General features: G+C 44.3%; 1 protein-coding gene, 2 non-coding genes and 2 pseudogenes across 3 annotated transcripts; 2 read left to right on the forward strand and 3 right to left on the reverse strand.

Moving 5' to 3' along the window:
* Positions 1-588: 588 nt before the first annotated feature.
* LOC112882523 (MLO-like protein 1) lies at positions 589-6,361 on the reverse strand. Its single transcript, XM_025947602.1, has 15 exons — positions 6,224-6,361; positions 6,058-6,115; positions 5,828-5,963; positions 5,737-5,782; positions 5,279-5,395; positions 5,146-5,197; positions 4,947-5,038; positions 4,776-4,850; positions 4,584-4,672; positions 4,433-4,482; positions 2,154-2,194; positions 1,720-1,929; positions 1,340-1,407; positions 1,186-1,246; positions 589-759 (listed from the first exon to the last, which is right to left on the reverse strand). Exons 1-15 carry the CDS (start codon positions 6,359-6,361, stop codon positions 589-591), a joined length of 1,404 nt encoding a protein of 467 aa, XP_025803387.1.
* Positions 6,362-11,220: 4,859 nt separating this feature from the next.
* Positions 11,221-14,791, reverse strand: LOC112882248 (annotated as a pseudogene).
* A 2,714-nt stretch (positions 14,792-17,505) lies between these two features.
* Positions 17,506-17,578, forward strand: TRNAE-CUC. Its single transcript has one exon. It is a non-coding gene; the product is annotated as a tRNA-Glu (tRNA).
* Positions 17,579-18,366: 788 nt separating this feature from the next.
* LOC112880795 lies at positions 18,367-22,057 on the reverse strand (annotated as a pseudogene).
* TRNAE-CUC lies at positions 21,821-21,893 on the forward strand. The gene has a single exon. It is a non-coding gene; the product is annotated as a tRNA-Glu (tRNA).
* Positions 22,058-22,067: the final 10 nt, after the last annotated feature.

Here is a 22,067-nt window from a genome sequence, read left to right on the forward strand (position 1 = left end):
GGGGAGGGATAGCTAGCTAGCTGAGTTGATGAAGAATATGGGAGCGAGGGAGCCCAATGTTTCACAGGTGATGGAGGATGTGTTTTGATGAGCTTTGTTTCTACTGTTGTGGCCCTCTACAGCGTCAGGATGGCACCGATGAGGAGCAGAAAGCATAGTGGAGACACTGCATTACCAGTTTACCACATGCGCAGCATACTAGTTTGATTTCCCCTCCACTTAGAGAGCCCCCGGGTGGCTCGTAGAGATTTGCTTAACCGCAAGATGCCAAGACCTCTTTTCCCCACACCTTTGAGAATTTCTGATTTCGTTTTTGATACCTCTCATGCTATTAACATTCAATCTATGCTTCACCTGTTTAATATTTGAGGGACACATTCATGGAATTTATTTTGAAGTCCTGATAAACCATTATAAAATTTGTATGTAACAAACACAATTCAGTTGAAAACTTATCTAAAAGACATAGCAAAGCTGAAATTAGTAACATCACTGAACTTTTGAACCATTGTGAAATGTACTGTCGCTACAGGATACTGTGCACAGTACGCAGTTTTTCTTATTCACATAGATTATCTTTGCAGCCCTTCATGCATTTGTCATTTGAATAGCACCACCATATTTCCCATCAACAGAAGAGCCACCAACTTCTGCATTTGTCGTGTTCTTTCCTTTACGCCTTCTAGCATTTTGAGCCCAATGGACAAGGCCTTCAGATACATTATCATCAAATATGGCTTTCTTGAATGAATTTCCCATCTTTACATGGAAGGAACAAAATAGTTTTAAGCATTAGATTTGGGGGCAATAGTACTACATACAAAAGATATAATACACTAGTTATGCAGCACTAGATGTACCTTTCCCCAAGATATTGCCCTGATACGAAGGTACAAGTTCACCCCCATTCAATGCTTAAATCATGTGAGTTACTCTCTTAGCATGATCGGATACTAAGATGTGTCATATGAGTTAGAATTATCTTTGTGCATGTAGAACATTTATTTGGAAAATTAGTTAAAGATATAGTGATATTTGAGTATTTCACAGTGTCATTATGATGTATCATTTTGAACTATGTTAATATTTTACCTATGGTTAAAATTCTTTGTAAAAACTAAACTGACTTGTTCACTAGAGATTAAGTACAACTTGAAATATAAGAACTTTGTGAACATTATAAACATGAGAGACGATAGCATAGAGAGGAAGTGTGCTATAACCACAAAGTAGTTGGCTGACGACACTAGAAACACACATAAATAACATATATGAATTCATATTTCCATAGATGTTAATGTCAAGTGTTATTGTTACTATAAATCTTTATAGAAGGTACCTTATTACAAGTCGAGCAAGAGCATATCCTGGTTTTCCCATAATGCATGATTTAAATCCAAATGTTACCTGAAAAAGGCAAATAAATGGTCTTAAAAGTAAACATTCAGTGATAGTTTGGTGTGATATTGAATTTGATTATGCTAGTTATCTTTCAATATATACTTGTTGTTCATAATAGCATGATGCATCAGATATAGAATGAAGATATACAGCTGAATGTAAACTAATTGTGACTCTATGAATTTTAATCATCATTTCAAATTATCACAATTTAATAAGAGTGACCCCATCAAGTTCATCCTTATGTCCTAAATAAAGCTTTGTCCTAAATCCAATACGATTTGGGGTTGGAGAGCTAGCTTTGGTGTCCTTACCAACAGCCAAAATAAAGAAGAATGCAATTTCAAATGCATTTTGGAACAGAACAATGTGTATCAAGTGGAGGACTAATTTAGGCCGGTGGAACCAAAAGAAATCATCCGAAGGAGTGACAACCACGTCCCCTTCTATTGCTGTATGCTTCTGGACAACTTCAACAGCCAACTCAGTAATGATATGTTCCATCTTACTTCCAACCACAAGTAGCAGCTGCAAATAATAAAAAGATTATATATGCTATAATTTACCTATTGAATTATACTAGTATATATAATACTTTTTATTATAACATGATCCTAAAAAATAGTAACAATGTTCATTATTTATATAATTTTTCAGTAACATAAATTCCAATAGACCTCATGTTTAGTTAGAACTTGTAGATGTGTAGATATATTAAATTTTTATCTTGACAAAGGATATTGTTCACTTACAATTAGAGGAGCCAATGATAACCATATGTAGATATGCCATCCTATAAAAAAGGAACATAACAAAAGAGTAGCATTAGTTTTCAGAATTGTAAGTAAGGGTTGTAATGGATCATAGCCCTAAAGCCCCCTTCATAATTCAACTCAGCTCTTAATCACCCTTAGCATAAAATTATATAAAATATAAATCCGGCCCTTTATCATCCCTACTTTTAAGTAGTGCATAAAGTATCTATAAGAGTTTGATATAGTATGTGGTGCCAATGAACCTATAAACATGGCTTTAAGCACATATGGCTTGTAAAAGAGACCTTTTATACATAGTGAGAAGTCATAAATATTTACATCTCTGTGTTTGGATCTAGTAGGGATTATAGAAATCAGGTAAAAGAATCTGTCGGTAATACGGACAGGGGTACCTCCTGCTAGGGTGTCCAGACCCTTAGCGCGTCGCTGCCGTCTCACAAGTAAGGGCGCGATGGTGTTCGGCTCCGGCGTGTGCGCCAAGCGCATCGTGGTGGACACACGCCACCACATGCTCGGCCGCCTATCCTCCATCATCGCCAAGGAACTGCTCAACGATCAGAAGGTCGTGGTGGCCCGCTGCGAGGCGACCTGCCTCTCCGCGCGGGCCCTGTCAGTCAGAAAGTCGTCTGACAGGGTCACCAACCAGATGGGCGCAAGGTTATCCGTGATCTCGCCTTTGTCCTATGGGTGACGGGGCGTACGGTCCGGGCCTGACCGCTGGGATCATGATCTCCGGACCTCCCATCCCCCCCCCCCCCCCCGTGCTCATATAGGTCCGACGCTTCCATGTGCCCACGAGGATAGGGTGCTCGGGAATGGCCTCCACAGGCCCGGACCCCCCAGGGGGTCCGGTGCCGCCACGTGTGGGAGCTAGACCCCTCTGGGCCTATCCATCCGGACAGGCCTCGGGGGCCCGGACCTCCCTTTCCCCCAGGAAGGGGTCCGGTGCCGTCACCTGCCGCCTCAAGCTGCCAAGGAGGCGGCTGCAGGGCCAACCCTTCCACGTGCCCGCGGCAGAAGGCCTCCCGTTGGGCGCCAGTCCAACCACCACATTAAATGCGGGTTGGTGGGCTGGCGTGCCCAAGACAGGGCATGGCCTGCCTACTGACACGCTGGGCAGGTATGCTGACACCACGGTAAGCCCGCCTGTTTCCAAGGCGGCACGTCGCATCACCACGTATTGTGCGTGGGCAAGCGGTGCACAGTCAACTCACGGCGCCACGTGCATGGGTAATGATGGTCTGCTGCCGGAGAGCCGAGGCGTGCGCTGCTACAGTGTGCACGGAGGCGACGGTGCGGCGGGTCAGCGCAGCTCCTTCGCCTATTAGAGGGTTCTAGCCTAACAGTGACAGCACGTCTTCCACTGTGCGTAGTCACTTACAGCAGGCACTGTGCCGGTAAGGCGGCACACGACTATGCTCTGGTTGCAGATACGCACATCAACTTCCCAATTGAGAGGACTACAGAGAGGAGATGGAGAGGAAGATCTCCATATCACTCATATTACAGGCTCCTGTTGGCCGGGCCCACCTGTTGGGGCCCCGCACAATGTATGCACTCCCCTTAGTCTATAAAAGGGAGAGTGCACTCGTTAGAACACGAGTTCCACGGATAGGCTCTACGAAGGGGACAAGCTCTCACAAGACACACACAGAAAGCTTTCACAAGCTCTCTCAAGCAATACAACTCAAAAGTGGACGTAGGGTATTACGCTCCGGCGGCCCGAACCACTCTAAATTCTCGTGTCTCTCCCGTGTTCATCTGCCCTTTGATCAAGCGCTCCTAGGTCTCCCCCAAACTCTTCCTAAACTAGGATTAGGCGGGTGTATTCCACCACACGGCTGGAGATTTCCTCCGACAGAATCCCTATGAAATCCAAATACCCGAAATTCTTGTGCGGAGCATAAGAACTCAACCACCAAGATTATAAGATTCCCATAATCTCTCTCAACTCTACTATTGGGGGGGGGTGAAGGGAGGTAGACATCATTTATTAGGGTTAGAATCCAGATTATAATCCAAAAATACAAACAACCATATTATTATTAGCCAAATCAAGATTATTATAATCCCTATGAGATCCAAATAGCCCCTTATATATTATAGCCATATAATATATTATAATGCATCAGATGTGTGATCTACACTTTGTAAAAGTGGATCTAAAAACGATGTGTCTAAAAGCCAGATATGGAACTTTTAACTATATATAGTAACGAAATTTGGACAGATATTTTGTGAGATAGGAATTATACCATGGACGTTTAATAGTAACAATACCACTAGAAAAGCCAAAAGGTACCAACTGCACAAGGAAAGCACATTTGCATTATATTTCAACATTACTAATATACCAACAAACCATACTAAAAAGGCAGATAAGACAGAAATAGTTTAGTCATTTACCTTATACCAACAACTTTCTTGAAATCAGCCTCGAATGCTCTAATCATGTACTTGTAAAAATTGAATTTCAGGTGCCCCTTGCAATGTTTCTACGACATGGGATCAACAAATGTATGTTTATTTTACATAATACATGGCATATACTATGAAATTGGTTAGGTGTTTGATTGATGAAAGTATATTTCTAACTACCGTTATGAAGCCAAGCCGCATGGCTGTATAGTCCTCCTCAGTGACTGACCCGTATAATTGTTTGAAGAACGACCTCTGAATTTAAGTTGTATAAGTGTTCATTTATTCCATTGTTGTCAAAATATAAAAAAATGAAGTGTTTATAGGTTTTAGGCACAAGGGAATAAATACCAGCCAGCCATGTATTTTCCAACGTTTACCATGCCCTTTAACGTGATCTCTAATAAATTTGAATTCTTGCACGAGTTTGATCATCTGGGGATCTACATATTTTGCCCCAGTGGCATTATACAACAGAGTTTATATAAGTGAAACCATGAAGGTATTAATTTATAAACTTGGAATTATGGGAGTATGTGTTGTATCATACCGCTTTCATTATTTAGTTGGATCTGCTCTTCCCACCGTCTCCAGTTTCTTGTCTACATTACAATAATGAAATCTTCAGCAAAGTTTAACATGACAGGTCATCATTGTCTATACCATGGTACAAGTTCTGATACCTGTGCGATTCCAAGAATAGCTGTAATAGCACTGAGAACCACATGTGTGACTGCTAAGACAAAGATGAATATGTGTAACTGATGCGTAGCTTCAACCGAGAGAATTGGAACTTTGCCCTGTACACAAAATTGAAAATGAATATTCCAGCGGAATGAGAGCAAGATGAAAACATGCGAGATGAAAGCAGGTGAGTTTCAACCAAATTAACAGGTAAGGAAACGTGTGGAATCATATGAATATGATGTAGATGGTACTGGTTAAAAGGAAGGGACGATAAACTAAGTCAAACTGGATGCAAAAAGTGGCATCTTTGCATTTGCATTGGAGCTATATTCAAAATTTTGGTATGTTTCTGCTAAGCACAAATGGCATTGTTGGAGCCTTGGAGGAGGTCTCTGAATTTCGTAATTTGCCGGTTGCCTGGAATTCCGCACGGCAAATCAAACCAAGCAGATACCTTTCTCTGGCAGTAGTCACTGGTGGCGCCTCCTCCAGCCAGGAGCCTCCTCGCACCACCCAGCACGCCGGTGAACGCTGCAGCACCGTACTTGGCACCAGCACTCGGTAGCGGCGGCAGCGGGCAGGGAAGCATGTGGTGCATGATGCTCTCCCGGACGCATATCTTCTGCGCGGCGCCCTGGAACACGCTGAGCAGGAGCGAGATGAACCCTAGCAGCATCAGCTCTGCGCCGCCGGCTGCCGCAATTGTCAATCTCATCGCCACTCTTCCCGGTGAAAAATACACAGTAGGATGCATCGTGTGTGTCTAACAACTAACCTTCTTTAATCTTGAGGAGGGCATCGTACAGCGGCTTCTTGCTGCCTTTCTTCAGCCTCTGTTCATGCATGCATGAATAGGAGATGATTTGGTTAATTATTAGTGAAAAGAGAACAAGAGTTACTGATCCAGCTCCGTGCTGGAGGCACAGCAGCAGCTAGCGCACCTTGCCAAGGCCGTGGAGCAGCCGCCCGAAGACCAGGGAGAGGACAACGATGACGGAGCAAACGGCGGCGACGATCCATGTGGGCGTGTGCTCCAGCGTGATCTCCGGCCCGCCGCCGACTTCCGCTCCTCCGGCCATGGCCAAAGGCCAACCACTTCGTCCCTCTTTGCTACTATATGTTCTTTCTTGGTCAAGAATGCCGCAAGCATGTATATGAAGACTCTGCAGCAACCTTTGCCTTTGCTTAGCTTTTATAGTGGTCGTGTCTTCCACGATGACATGGATTGCACAGCACGCAGGCCCATCTATCTGGCTTATATATGGCCACATGGATCGGGGAAAATAATCTGCATTTATTACTTTTAATGTTCCACTTGGACAAGACTTGAATTTTTTTCCCGCAAGTCCACGGCCTCTCCAATATGCTAGAGCTCATCAGCCCCTAGCCAGTCCGCAAGCTACAGCTTCTTGACAAAAGAGAAACAAAAACGACGTAGTGAAAGGCTTGTTATTTGCAGTAGCATATAGTATATCTTAGCTGTAATAAAAAGTCGCTGTCTCATGTGCTTCTGGTGGAAGAGCACAACTTAACGGAACGAATTCGCTCTGCGACATCATCCATACAATACAGAACATAGCTAGCTAAGGCTGTCTCCAGCGGTACACTGTAAATGGATCTGTTCCCTATTATAGAGTACACTGTAGCGACTCTATTGTTCCGGCGGTATCCTCCATAGCATGCGGTAAAATGGAGGACGCGCGCTGCGTCCTGCACAGAGCCGGGCACGACCGGCGTCCTCCATCCCGTCGCGCGGGAGATGCGGCGGGGCGCGGGAGGCGGGGCGCGGGAGGCGGGGCAGGGGCGGCGCGCGCGCGGCGGGGCAGGGCGCGAGGCGGCGGGGCGCGGACGGCGGGGCGCGGAGGCGGAGGGGCGCGGACGGCGGGGCGCGGAGGGGCTGCGGCGGGCGCGGAGGAGCGGCGGCGGCGGGGCGCGGAGGAGCGGCGGCGGGCGCGGAGGGGCGGCAGCGGGGCGCGGAGGAGCGGCGGGCGGCGGAGGAGGAGGGGGGAGGAGGGGCGGAGGAGGGGCGGGCGGCGGAGGAGGAGGGGGGAGGAGGGGCTGAGGAGGGGCGGGCGGCGGAGGAGGAGGGGCGGGCGGCGGAGGAGGAGGGGGGGAGGAGGGGCCGAGGAGGGGCGGGCGGCGGAGGAGGAGGGGCGGGCGGAGGAGGGGCGGGCGGCGGGGGAGGAGGGGGGAGGAGGGGCGGAGGAGGGGCGGGCGGAGGCGGAGGAGGGAGGCGGAGGGGCGGCGGAGGCGGAGGAGGGAGGCGCGGAGGCGGAGGGCGGAGGCGGAGGGGCGGCGGAGGGAGGCGCGGAGGCGGAGGGAGGCGTGGAGGCAGAGGGCGGAGGGCGGAGGCGGAGGGCGGAGGCGCGGGCGGAGGCGGAGGGGCGGTGGAGGCGGAGGAGGGAGGCGCGGAGGCGGAGGGCGGAGGCGGAGGGCGGAGGTGCGGGCGGCGGGCGGAGGCGGAGGCGCGGGCGGAGGGGCGCGGGAGGCACGGCGGTTGGGGGTTGGGGAAAGGGCAGTTGGAAGATAGGATAGAAAATTGAGATTGTGGGGTATAGAAGATGGAAATAGAGGATGTTGTTGGAGTAAAATTTGGTATAGAGAATGAAGTTGATATGGAGGATAGAAATAGGGGATGAGATTTAGAGGATATCGCTGGAGATAGCCTAAGCAAGGGATGATGACTTTGCCCTAGGATGACTTTCGTGGGATTATTTGCATTGTCAACCAAAAGAAATGGTTGCTCGAGTCACGGGAATCCAAATAAAGCATGTTACAGTCGTGCCGCGGCATGTAGGACCGCTCATCACATGTAGCAGCTACCTAATTTCATGTGTTAAGTGAACTGACTGGTATCAACTTGACATAAAAAGGACAAAAAAAGTGGGGTTGTGACAATCATATAATAATAATTGCTACATACAAGGAGGTGATATTTGACCCATCCATTTCATGGCACAAAGCAAACGAGCGCACAGGTTGCCCCACAGAAGTGAACGATCTACTGGACTATTACCATCATGTCCTCTTAAGTTTTTTCCCCCAAAAATACAATAAAGACACAAATGCTCATATACACGCACACATACTTACCTCTATGAACACATCACAAATACTTTTACTTGGACCTATGTGTCTATAAGAGAGATCGAATCCGAAGATTTTAAGACAGTCAGAATCAGTCCTCGGGGAGGATGCAGTTAACAACACCAGCTAGAAATACGAGTGCAATCGTTGCAATTTGCAAGCCTCCAATTATCTTAGGAGTTTAAGACTGGTCTATAGATTAATTCCTCAAAAGAAAAAGAAACACAATGACTAGGGTAAGCATGTGTTGACTAAAAAGAGATTCAAGGCCCGATCAGGTCTCATTAATTGAGAAGCTGGGAACTACCAAGGCCGGATCATATTAAACTAAATGATGTGGATGCTGCCTTTCTTCCATAGGGAGTCAAATATGGCTGGCGGTGTAACACCCCGCTCCAAAATCTACTTACGACCTAGCTTCTCACGTGAAATGGGCTCACATACGTTTAACATCTTTTACGCTTTCATCCTCGCTTCGTGTAAAAAGCTTGAGTTTTTGTATGGTCATGTGGTTTTAATGAGTACTTTGTGTGGTTGCTAGGGTGGGCTATGCCGGTTAATCATTTCTTATTACATGATATTTTTGCAAACATATTATGACTTGCATGTCCAGGTATGTGTGTATAGCTGGTGATACACTTCCTTTTGAAATCATGATGCAAAAAATAAATTTACATGAAATTAACTAGGTTGGAACTCGTCTGAAACACCATTGAAATTAACACTACCAAAGCATTTAAACCATTTGAACACTAATCAACATTATTGAATTTGGAAAATGAAACATTGGTTGAAAGTTGGATCCCATAGGAACATTAGTGAAACTTGAAAACGATTGATGAGAGCTTCGAAGTTGTAACATATTAATTGAACACAAAAACAACTTGCAAAACCAAAGTAGAACTGCAAATACAATATATTAGCCTCCAGACCAAAGACAAGTTCAATCAAGAAGTAAATATTACTCAATCAAAGATCCAACTAAGCCTACTATTAGTTCTTAGTTAGGCACTTAGATTAGCTTAGTAGTCCCATACTACATTGCTAAGTCTTTTCATGCATCTGTCATTTGAACCGCACCACCATGTCTTTCATCAGTAGAAGAGGTTGCCATATCTGCATTATTTGTTTTGTTCTTCCCTTTACGCCTTCTAGCACTTTGAGCCCAGTTAACAAGGTCCTCAGATACATTATCATCAAATATGGCTTTATTGAATGAACTTCCCATCTTTATAATTAGTAAGGAACACATAAAAATAGCATTAGCATCAGGTCTAACAAGAGAAAAGTAAATAAATAAAAACTATTATGATTGACGATGACTTTAATAGTTGAACATATCTGTAATAAAAAATATAGAATGCACTTCCTCGTAGGTGGTAGAGTTTATTCTAAGGTTTTTCACAACAAATAAATAACCTACAACAGAATTAAACTATTACCCTTACTCAAAACTTTTATTAGGCTAGTTACTTCAATAGTTACTACATTCCAAGCAACATCCTATGAAATTACATGGTATATATTTTGGATATGGATTTCAATTCTCATCAATACATACTACAATTTGCAGGGAATAAAGAATTCATATCTGTTGACAATAAAGGAAAACAATAAAGAGGAGAGTGTAAGGGAAGGATGTATGTAGACCCATTTTTTGACATTTTGAACGTCAAGCCATTATCTACGTTGTGAGTTTTGGAGACGGTTGTATGATCTAAGAGTACTGGACACGTGTCATAGTAAGTTAGAGTCACGTATTCAATAGAAGACATTATGGGTTGGTTGAGATGAGGAATCCAGACTTTGATATCCCATCAGATTTTTTTACTACTATTGTCCTAAGTTTCTTTATTGATATTCGGATCTTTTATAGCTGCCTCTTATAGCTTGAAATGGATAGGAACCAAGAACTCAATGAATCACAATTTTGGCAATAACTATGGTTGTTCCTCAATGAATGATTTGTGATACTATAACACATATAGTAGAAAATGATGCTAGAAATATAATTGTGGTTTTTAAAATAGAAGATATATATATATAATAAGTAAAAAATATTTAAATATCAACCTCCTTGAAACCACCAAAGACATATATGTATTTGTTTACTGGGGTAAATCAATTTGATGCATCGTTTTTCTAACCATGCTAATATTTTACTGAATATATTTTAGCACTTGGTGTAGCTTATAGCGCTAATTCACTGTATATAAAAAAATGGCTGAATACAACAATGCTTCTAAAAATTAAACTTACATGAGAGACGATCACATAAAGAGGTAGGGTGGTGTAACCACATAAGATTCGGCTGGCGACATTGAAAGCAATTCGATATATATAACATAAACTTCGTAATTTATAAACATTATCTCAAGTATTGCAGCTGACATAGATATTTGTCAATGATACCTCAATACAAGTCAAGCAATAGCATGTGCCTGTTTTCCCATGATGCATGATTTATACCCATATGCTACCTGCAAGGGTTTATATGGATGTCAGAGGTGACTTCATGATCTACTTTTACTTACACACTTATCAGTATAAACAAATATAAAATCTCACTAAAATAAGTCAAACTCTTGGAGATAATTTAATTCGATGTGATGTTTGATATTTGAGAGTGCCATGTGTCTTGAGATTGTAATTTTGTACAATAATGTAACATACCAGGTACAGAATGAAGACAGCCTACAAATCTAAGTATCAATTGTCAATGGTGGTAATATAATAAGAGTCCTCCTATATATCTGTATATCTCTTTCTACATTTATCCAAAGATGATATATTTTGGGATACTAGCTTACTGTTCTTACCAACAACCAGAAGAAAAATGCTATCTCAAATGCTATCTGAATAGAATGAAGTGGATCAAGTAGAGGACCACTTTAGGCCTGTGGAACCAGAAAAAATCATCTGAAGGAGCGACTCTCACATCCCCTTCTATTGCTGTATGTTTCTGTGCAACCTCAACAGCCAACTCAGTAATGACATGCTCCATCTTACATCCAACCACAAGCAGCAGCTGCAGATGATTAATAAATACAACATTTATGCCATGGTTTTACCTTTTGAAATGGAAATTCAGATGCTAGTGGTGGATAATGCCTTGTGGCTTGGGAGAAGCTAAAAAGACCAAAACATGTGTGTGTGGCGGGGGGGGGGGGGGGGGGGGGGATTTCGAGTGCTTGATTTAGAAAAATCAGCAGGGCTCTACGACTTCGTTGGCTATGGTTTCAGTGGGTAGACCCAGATCGACCTTGGGTGGGTGCTGAACTGCTGATGCCCGTGTTCTGAAGTGGACAAGCAATTATTTAGATGTAGCACCATTGTGACAGTTGGGGATGGTAGAAAAGCTAGTTTCTAGGAATCTACTTGGGCAGATGGTCATGCTCCTAGGGATATTGCTCCTCATCTGTATAAATTTGCATGGAGGAAAGGTCTGACGGCTAGGGAGGAAGTAGAAAATCAGACATGGACCAGGGGATTGTGGAGGATGTCAACAGCAACAGAAATGGCTGAGTTTGTGCTTTTGTGGGAGCAGGTGCAAGCGGTGCAATTCTCTAAAGTGCAAGATGTGATCCGTTGGAAGTTGACTGCAACTGGTCTGTATATTTCGAAGTCGGCTTATGACATACAATTCACTGGCTCTTACTGCACGTTCAACAGCAAAGCAATCTGGAAGGCAAAGGCTGAGGGCAAACACCGTTTTTTTGCTTGGCTAATTGTACAAGAGAGGTTACAGACTGCAGACAATTTGCTGGTGAAAGGGATAGCTTGTGACCCGATGTGTTGCTTGTGTGACCAGGAATTGGGAACGACTAAGCACCTCTGTCTACATTGTTGCTTTGCTCGGGAAGTTTGTTTTTGGTGCAAGAATGGACTGACGGCCTGATCAGTGTTCCGATGGCAGGGATGGAGGTAGAGGATTGGTGGAACTTATCGTTGCAAGCCACAAGCGCCGAGAATGGAAGTCAAGTGGCCGCTTGGAATATTTGGAATGAACGGAATCGACGAATTTTCCAGGGTGTCTCGCAACCAGCAACACGAGTTCTAGGTTTGATCAAGGAAGAAATGGAGGTCCGGAGGCAAGCGTGTGAGGGCCGAGTGGCCATTTAGTCTTTTATGTATCCCGTTTGTAAGAGCTTGAGTTTTGCAGTTATTTATGTAATCACAACTGTTGTAATATAAGAACCTGATTTCTATTCCTTCTTATATGATCTGGCAGCGTTCCTGCCTTTAAGTTCAAAAAAATGGAAACTTAATTATATGTTATTATATCTACACTTGATTAGTGAAAAATCACCAAGGACACAATAATTATGTTTAGTGTTTATGATTACTCTACGTTAGTTCAACAACCTCCATATCTAGTTAGAATTTGCAGATGTGTGGACACATGTAAATCTTGATCTCACCAATGGGTGTTGTTAACTTACAATAAAAGGTGCCAATGATAACCATGTATAGACATACCACCCTGTGATAACATCAAGAAAAGAGTAGAGCACTAATTTTTGAATCAAGAATAAATATAGTTGTCCTAAATAAATATATTGGTCAACAATGATTCTAAAATGGATAGAAATCATTTTAAACAATAGAGATACCACACTAGTGTTGAAATTACAGTGATGAATACTAATAAATTTGAAAAAAATATTATTTATTAGATTAGAAATATACCATGAACATTCAGTAGTAAGAATACCATTAGCAAAGCCCAAAGGTACCAACTGCATAAGAATCAAACTTTGTCATTAGTTAATCCGTCGAGACATTACAAATGTCATTACAACATATGAACCTTTTGTGTGTCTTGACAGCAAAATTCATATGTTTACCTTATAACAACAACTTTCTTGTAATCAGCCTCAAACGCTCTGATCATGTAGCTGTAAAAGTTGAATTTTGGGTTTCCCCTGCAGTGTTTCTATGAAAAGAGGGATCATAAATGTATGTATGTGTTTCATAATATGACATACTAAGGAACAGATTTGATGTTTGACTACTGATGAGTGTATGTATAGTACCACAATGAAGCCGAGTCGCATGGCTGTGTAGTCCTCTTCAGTGACTGACCCATAGAATTGTTTGAAGAAAGATCGCTACAAAGATAAACTAGTTTGAATTTCATTGTTGTTGACAATAAATGAACAAAATTTTCGTGTTAAAGTAAATTACCATCCATCCAAAAATCTTCCAATGTATCCCATGCCCTTTAAAGTGATTCCGGACGAATTTGAATTCTTGCACATGTTTGATCATTTGAGGACCTAGAATTTTTTCCCCAATGGCATGTATTAGAACAACTTATATAAGCAAAACCATGAAGCTATAATAACCTAAACATGGAAGCATGTATATATGTATCTTACCACTGTCATCATTCTGTTGGATTTTTTCTTCCCACTGCCTCCGGTTTTTGTCTACATGACAATGGAATCTTTAGCGAAAAGTATTGTATAGGTCATTGTGTATAGAATTGGGTAAGTTCCTGTACCTGTGCGACTCCAACGACAAATGTAAGAAGGCTGAGAACCACATGTGTGACTGCTAGGTTGAAGATAAATATGTCCAATTGATGCAGTGCTTCAAGTGAAAGAATTGGAACTTTGCCCTATTTAAAATGAGCATATTTAAGTGGTTTGAAAGAATTGGAAGAGCTTCTAGCTAGCGAGTAGCATGGTCGTCCAAGGTTTTGGACCTGGCACAACCGTGCAAACACGACCACCGTGCAGGGTATGTTCCAGCAAGTGTATTGCCTGGACTTTGTATTCCGGCCAGTAAACCAAAGCAAATACCTTCCTCAGGCAGTAATCATCGGCGGCGCCTCCTCCAGAGAGGAGCCTCCTTGCGCCGCCGTTGAACACGGAGGCGCCATACTTGGCACCGGCATGCCCAGCTGACGGCAGCGGGCAGGGGAGAAGGTGGCGCATGACGCTCTCCTTGACGCATATCTTCTGCGTGGCGCCCTGGAACACGCCCAGCATCAGCGATATGAACCCCAGCAGCATCAGCTCTGCATGGACCATTACAGCGAGATGATTATATGGATTATTGCACAGAGAGAGAGAGAGAGGCAGGCATGATGTCAACCTTTCTGGATCTTGAGGAGGGCCTCGTACTGGGTCTTCTTACTTCTTCTCAGTAGCCTCTGTTGACGAGAATTGAAGTCGTTTGGTACACAAGGTGGTGCGTGAGAACTCTTCACGCTGCAGTGAACGATAAAAGACACATGGCGCATGAGAGAGATCGTCACTGAACGCACCTTGCCAAGGCGATGGAGCATCCGCTCGAAGAGCAGGGAAATGACGACGATGACGGAGCAAACGGAGGCGCGCGACGATCCATGTGGGCGTGTACTCCAGCGTTATCTCCGGCACGACGCCGGCTTCTGCTCCTCCTCCTCCGGCCATGGACAATGCTAGCTCAAGAATGTCAAAAGGGGTTGCCGGGTTGGGTTGCAGCAAAGTTGCCTCTTGTTGGGTCTATTTATAATGGCGCCTTACACGGTATAGTCCTTTTCTGCAGTAATGAGACAGAGACACACACCTCAATAACTGAAACTTTAGGACAAGAGACATTCTGAGGATTGCATACTTCTTCACTCCAACCAACTTTATTATGTGCGTGTACACACATCACCACTAGGATGATTTCATCAAACAGATCAACCGATTCTTTAACCCTTAGCTGATTAAAACTTAGGATCCAGAGTCAATGGTAAATCTAGCTGATTAAAACTTATTGTGTGTCCTTTTGCTCTGTTTTCATTGGGGTGAGTACTTTTCATGTCAATGCCAAATGTGCTACCTCTTGGCAAGATAAGAATGTTTAGATACATCAATAGTCGGTCTCTCACTACTAGAAAAAACGAAATATAACCTGTGGGTTAAAAACCTAGAAAAATATAAAATCCATTTTCCTGAAAATATAAGGCGTCTAATGCAATAGCATACGGATCTGGTGAAAAAAGACCGAAAATCAAGAACTATATATCCTCAAAATAAATCGAAGCTAGCACATGGGAAGAAGAGTGGTCAAATTGAAGCAGTATAGAAACCTAATTAAGTAAATTACTTCCTCGCTCAAGGCTGTCTTCCACAACGCTCAAACAAATGAACAGAAAAAAATGGATCCAAGTGTCAAATTTTCAAATCCAGAATATGGTTGACTCCAAATTCGAGTCATAGCCCATGGTTTCACATCATGCAGTCCTCATGGCCGGAGGATATATAGTCTCTTTCCTGCTACTTACTCCATTCTAAATTATGGTTCACTTTAGTTTTATTTTAAGTCAAACTTCTCCAACTTTGGTCCAGTTCGTAGAAAAAACATCAATATCTATAGTATCAAATTAGTCTCATTGAATCCACTATGAAATTTGTCCTGATATTGCATTTATTTGGTACTGTAAATTTTGTTACATTTTTGTATAAAGTTAGTCAAAGTTACAAAAGTTTGACGACAACGCTAGAGTGAACTCTGATTTGGAACTTTAGTAAGTAATAACATGCCACTTTCCCAGGTTCTTCTGGTGAAGAGCCTGACTGTCGTGATATGGGAACTCATCTCCCAATGAGATGGCTGTGTCAACCAAAACAAGTTGCCACTTGATCAGCTCGATCTGCCAGGTCAAAGCATGCCATGCATGCAATGCGAGTGGTCTTGGTCATACTTAGGAGTTACTCCTACTATGTCTGATAAGTTAACCGAGCTGGTGGATTTGACTTTTACACAAAGGTCAAATTAACACAGGTGATGGAGCTTATAATGACAATAATGTAAATGTATGTGAACGCTGTCTCTAACTTGCGTCAAACAAGCTAGTGAGCTCATGACAGTGTCAAGAACTAATCTGTGTTACCTGGTGAGGGTGCACTAGCTCAGAAACATCTGCAAGAAATGATTCATTATGCACACTGTAGCTCTAGTTGGTTGCAACTTGCACCTTAATCGACCGACTAACTTGGGTAGTGTGAGACTGGGACGATACAGATTATTGATCCTGGTGACTGAAACAAGAAAATTGTAATGGCCACTTGAGTTTAATCAAGTGCGCAAACAATGCAAAGTCTGTGTGCCAGGCTGCCAGCAACTCAAGCTATTGATGAGATTAATATTGGCCATGCATGCATTTCTCTAGCTTGTACTGTGCTGGGGCATATCGACTTATGTGTGACGTATGTGATACCTGTCCATGTTATTTGTTTCACATATCGGCTACGTCGTGATGTTAAGTACTCCCTCCGTTTTAAATGTAGGTCGTTTTGGCAAATCTAGATACATAATTTTTACTATGTATCTAAACGTAGACGTAATATTTAGACGTAATGTTTATTTAGGTGCATAGCAAAAGTTATATCTCTAGATTTGCTAAAATGGAGGGAGTAGATCATAGAGGCATAGAGCATCCATTGTTCACATAAGCCAGGCTACTTCACATACGCACCACAAAGTATGATTCGAACTATATATATATATCTGTACTTCACTTTGTAGCGGAGCTCCGGCTGTTGAACTCGTATTGTTTGATTAGGGGCGGAATTGTTCAGTAGCAAGGCTTCTCCCGGAAGGCCAGAACCCATCAAGTGTAAATTAGTTTTCAGAAAGTGAGAAGTCAGATCACCATGCCATTTTGCCCTACAAAGAAAAAGAACTTCACCTAGCTAGAAGATGTTAACCCATAAGAACTGGGCCGGGCCAATTCATTTGTGGGCCCTAATCTGTACTTCCTACTTCAAAATCAAGTCACCGCACAACTAACTAGACCAAACAATGATGAGCAAATGCACAAGAAGGCATGGACCAATTTAGTTCCCTATTTTCTATGAACAAAACAACACTCGTACAGCAATAGTTTGTCTGTTTGGTAGCTTGGCGTGCACGCTTGGAAGATTGGCCCAGAGCTCAGCAAAGAGATCATCCCACGGCGCGGGTGGCGGCGCTCACCCCCGTGGGCGCCACTGGGGGCTCGCGCGTGTTGGTCCTTGCCGTCTTCTTGACGGAGACGATGCTCGCCATGGCGGCCGCCGCTCCGGTTCCGAAGTCTGGGCGTGAATTCCAGCGCTGTACGTGCGGGTGCTCGTCGGTGCAATTACATAGGCCTTTATCCAAAGCTAGCCAACAATCCGTTGTAGTCTAGCCGGTTAGGATACTCGGCTCTCACCCGAGAGACCCGGGTTCGAGTCCCGGCAACGGAATTTTTTTAATTCTTATTCTTCCTTTTTATTAGCCCCAATGCTGTATATTCAGTACAGAATGATCCGTTACAGTAACAGCTGGCCTCTCTTTTTTTTTTCTCGACCAGGATCAAAGAGCTCTCATATGTCCCTTTAATAATTGAAAACAAAACCTTAAGTTTTCTACACCACTGTATATGCAAATGCAAGAGCTGGACCCTCTCCTCACCATTTTGAGAAGACGTAACAAACGCCATAAGCTCCTGAGAGTCACTTATAACTGACCTCTTAACAAAAATTCAGAAAAGGTGCCAACTACCAAAGACAGACAGGCCGATGAATAAAAGAACAGAAACCTAAGTTCCAAAGGTTGTACAGGAGTCACGAGAGCATGTCCCCTACCGACCCCTGCACTCACTGAAGAAACCGCCTTCTTGACAATATAAGGCCGGTCTTCATGCTAAGGGGGTGTTCGTTTCCGGGTACCTAAATTTTAGAGGGGTCACATCAAAGAGAATCTTATCATTTAGAAGTATTAAATAAAGTCTAATTACAAAACTAATTGCAGAACCCTAGTGCTAATTCGCGAGACGAATCTAATGAGGTATATTAGTCCATGATTAGCGAACAATTACTGTAGCATCACTGTGGCAAATTATGGATTAATTAGGCTCATTAAATTTGTCTCGCGAATTAGCATCTAGCTGTGCAAAAAGTTTTATAAATAGATTTTATTTAGTACTTCTAAATAGCAAGATTCTCTTTGATGTGATGGGTCTAAAGTTTAGATAGGAGGAAACGAACGGGCCCTAAAGCATTAAAGCTGAAGTCGAACTTCTATCAACCCGATGCCAACAAAACCCTTCACCAATGACCAACCTCACCCCTGCCTGAACGCCTCTCCAGAGGAACGTTCCTGCAAACCTGCCCAAAATTACATAAAAGCTTCATGCCTATGCTTGAGAAGATATTGCCATTTGCCATAACAACTTGTCAGGTTAGGAATTCAGTACCTCCTGCGGCAGGCAATCTTGCTGTAACTGAGCAAATTGTTCGCATTGCCTTTCAGTTAGCTTCTCCTTTTTTTTCCCCGGCTGAACATAGCAAATTGGTACCACAGTTCAGCATAAACCAAGGCCAAAAGTTGACCTTTCAGACATCTCACTTCCCTGCAGAGACATCCTTGGTAGCTGATTTCTCTCAATTCTAACGTCTGACAATGTGAATCTGAAACTTCTTTTCTCATTCGGAACCATGAACCACATTGCCTGCGTAGGCCTTTTACAACCAAACTCCAGGCTAGCACAGATTGCTTAGGAGGCCTCGAGCTTGGCAACAAACTCTTGCAAGCTTCGGTAGCTCGTGCTGCCGCCTTCGGCGACGGGCATGGCAGCCTCCCGGCCGACCCTAGCTGCCCTCTCCCTCACCATGGCGTCCTCCATCAATTCCTTCACCGTCTCGCCGATCTCCCGCCCGCTCACCAGCCCGTCCTCCCCGTCCCAGCTCCACTGCTCCTTCCACGCCCCGACGCCGCCGCCACCACGTTCACGCGCTGGTCGCAGCGGCACGCCGCGCGCCGCGGCTATTCCGTACGTCACCGAGTTCCACCCGCCGTGGCTCAGGAACAGCCCCATCGACGGGTGGCTCAGCCGCTCAGCACCGCCTCCTGGTCCACCCACGCCCTGGTCACCAGGCCGCGGCCCCGCACCAGCTCCAGGAACCCTTCGCCGAGGACGTCGGCCGGCTCGGCGGCGTCGTCCCGGTCCACCGCCGTGGTCTTCAGCACCCAGAGTACGACTCGGAAGGTGAAATCGATGCGCCATGCCAGCGGAGATCGACTTGCCGGGCAGTTTGAAGCGGCGTCTCACCTCACCGTTGCAAATCCGTTGCAGCTGCCTGCCGTCCCGTCGCCTTCCTAGGACGGCTGGACAGCGGTAGATGAAATCCGCCGTACGGGAGGTGCAAGGGCTATCTCCAACCGTCGTTCTCTGTATCCTTCTTTATATCCATCATTTACAGATTTCTCTACAAGATTCTCTCCTCTATATCTTATTTCTCTCCAATAACGTTGTCTAAATCTCGTTCTCTATACATTAAACCATATATTAGAAACGTATTTTGTTCCAAATTTTTGTACGCACGTATTTATCATACCTCAAATGCTATGGACATATTTTATTTTTATTTAATCCAGTGTTTAAAACGTAAAGAAAAAATAGAGAAGAGGAGAGAGAATCTCTGTATATAGGCGCCGCATGAAGCAGCCTTCTTGCACTTTGCAGTTTCACCTTCAGATGTAACACCACACACTTTCCCCTCCATATCAAATTCAACCTACAAAAATGAGGCAAACACAGGTCAAAATGATAGCTTTTCCTTGCCATCCACATTATGCAAGCCATGACAGGAGAGGAAATAAAGCAGACCTTGCACTCTGGCTTATTTGCATATAGACCCCGTAAAGTTTCGGAAACCTCCCTGATTTGGATCGCATTATTAATCGCGATCCGGAGTTTTGCCGATAGCCCCCTGGACGGCGATTATTAATTTTAGATTTTTTCCTAGCGACGGGGACGACGTGGGAGGCCAGCGCCACGTCCGTGACGACGAAGGAGACGCGCGGGCTGGCGCCGGCGATGAGCGGGCTGAGGAGGCGCGAGGAGCGCCGCAGGGCCTCCCTCCCAGCGGAGCGGGAACTGTTGGCGCCGGGGAACGCGCGGAGGCAGCGTCGAGCAGCGGGAGGTGAGGTCGGCGCGGCGGATGCGCGGGAAGTCCGCGGAGAGGGCGGCCTCCTTCGGCAGCCGACATCGTCGGGAGCGCGGCCACCACGGAGCAGCCGACGCCGTCGTGGCACGAGAGAGCGGCGACGAAGCGGGAGAAGGGGAGCAGGTGGCCCATACCGGCGCTCGGGAGTCAGGACGACGACGACGTGCGGCGCGCCGGCACCGCTGCCGGACTCTCCTTCTCCCTGGTAGGGTGGGCATTCGGATTACCCGAAAATTTCGGGTCGGGTTTTTCGGATTTTTGATAATTCGGGTTGTCAAAATGATACCCAACAATTCGGGTACCTGATATTTTGGGTTTTGTGCCCACCCGTACTCCTTGGACCGGCGCTGCCGGCGGGAGCATCGTCGAACGTTTGGTGTGAATTTCCAGTGAGAGGAACAGCTGCTGATCTGAGCGATTTGGTTGTCGGCCCACCACACGCGACTCTTGAAAAGTGATGACAAGAACAGGTTACCCAACCTTCTTCAAATTTGAAGTGATGTATTTCAGCTTATAGTCGATTTTAAAGAGTAGATTATAGAAAATTAAAATATCAGATGACTCCTAAAATTGAGAATTCAGAGTGAATTCTCGATTCCGAGAGTCATCTAACATTTAGATCGCTTAAAAATAAGGCTTTAAAATTGGCAAAAAGTCTAAACAAACAAGGCTAAACTTTAATCCCTGTATCGTATATTTGGTTAGTAATTAGAAGATTAAATATAGACTAATTATAGAATTAATTATATAGATGGAGGCTAGTTTGCAAGATGAATCTATTAAATCTAATGAGTCTATAATTTGACAATGTGGTGCTACAGTAAACATATGCTAATGATGGATTAATTAGATTTAAAAAACTCGACCCGCCGGGGTAAGACCTCCATGATAGACAACCCCTCAAGCAGGCTGAGAAAACCTCCAAACCCCCACTCCGCTCATACACAGTAGCACCGTAGCCCACGTGAGACTAGACTGATTTTACATCTGTGCTTCGAGGGATTTTTTTCAACGCACATATAAACTATGCCACCTCCGGCCAACAAATCCAACCTAAGGGAAAATTTTTGGCCGGCAGGGTGCAACACCAGGTGCGAGCACTGGAACGCTGGTGGGTAGCGCTCCACCGAGTGGACCTACCACCGAGCTAGAAACTCGTTCGCAATTAATTAGATTTAATAAATTTCTCTTGCAAATTAATCTCCATATATGTAATTAATTTTATAATTAATCTATATTTAATACTTAATCAAGATGGGACTTAAAATTTAGTTCCCAGAACTAAACATCCCCTTAGCTTTTGGACTGCTTAAAAACGAGCCTTCAAAATTAGCAAAAAATTAAAACAAACAGGACCGTAAATTAGTAAAGACGAGCTGCAGAGGCGTAGCATTCATAATCGCGCACGTTTACAATGTGACGTTAACGTAAAATGGTTGGGAAGACCAACTGAATCAGCCATGGTTGAATAGCTTTGCATCCTAAGTACGCCAGCAATCCGTTGTAGTCTAGCTGGTTAGGATACTCGGCTCTCACCCGAGAGACCCGGGTTCGAGTCCCGGCAACGGAAATTTTTTTGTTCCAATTTTCCTTGCCTGTCGTTTCTATCTGCTCAACATCATGCTACGGATGCATGGCTAAGCCCATGTGTTGGCTAACAAACAAATCCGAACATTCCTACTACAAATATTTGATCCCTCCCTCCATCTGGGATTCCTATACATACTGCGCCATGCTTACGATT

Source organism: Panicum hallii, chromosome 2 (genome assembly GCF_002211085.1).
Source record: "Panicum hallii strain FIL2 chromosome 2, PHallii_v3.1, whole genome shotgun sequence".
Lineage (NCBI taxonomy): Eukaryota > Viridiplantae > Streptophyta > Magnoliopsida > Poales > Poaceae > Panicum > Panicum hallii.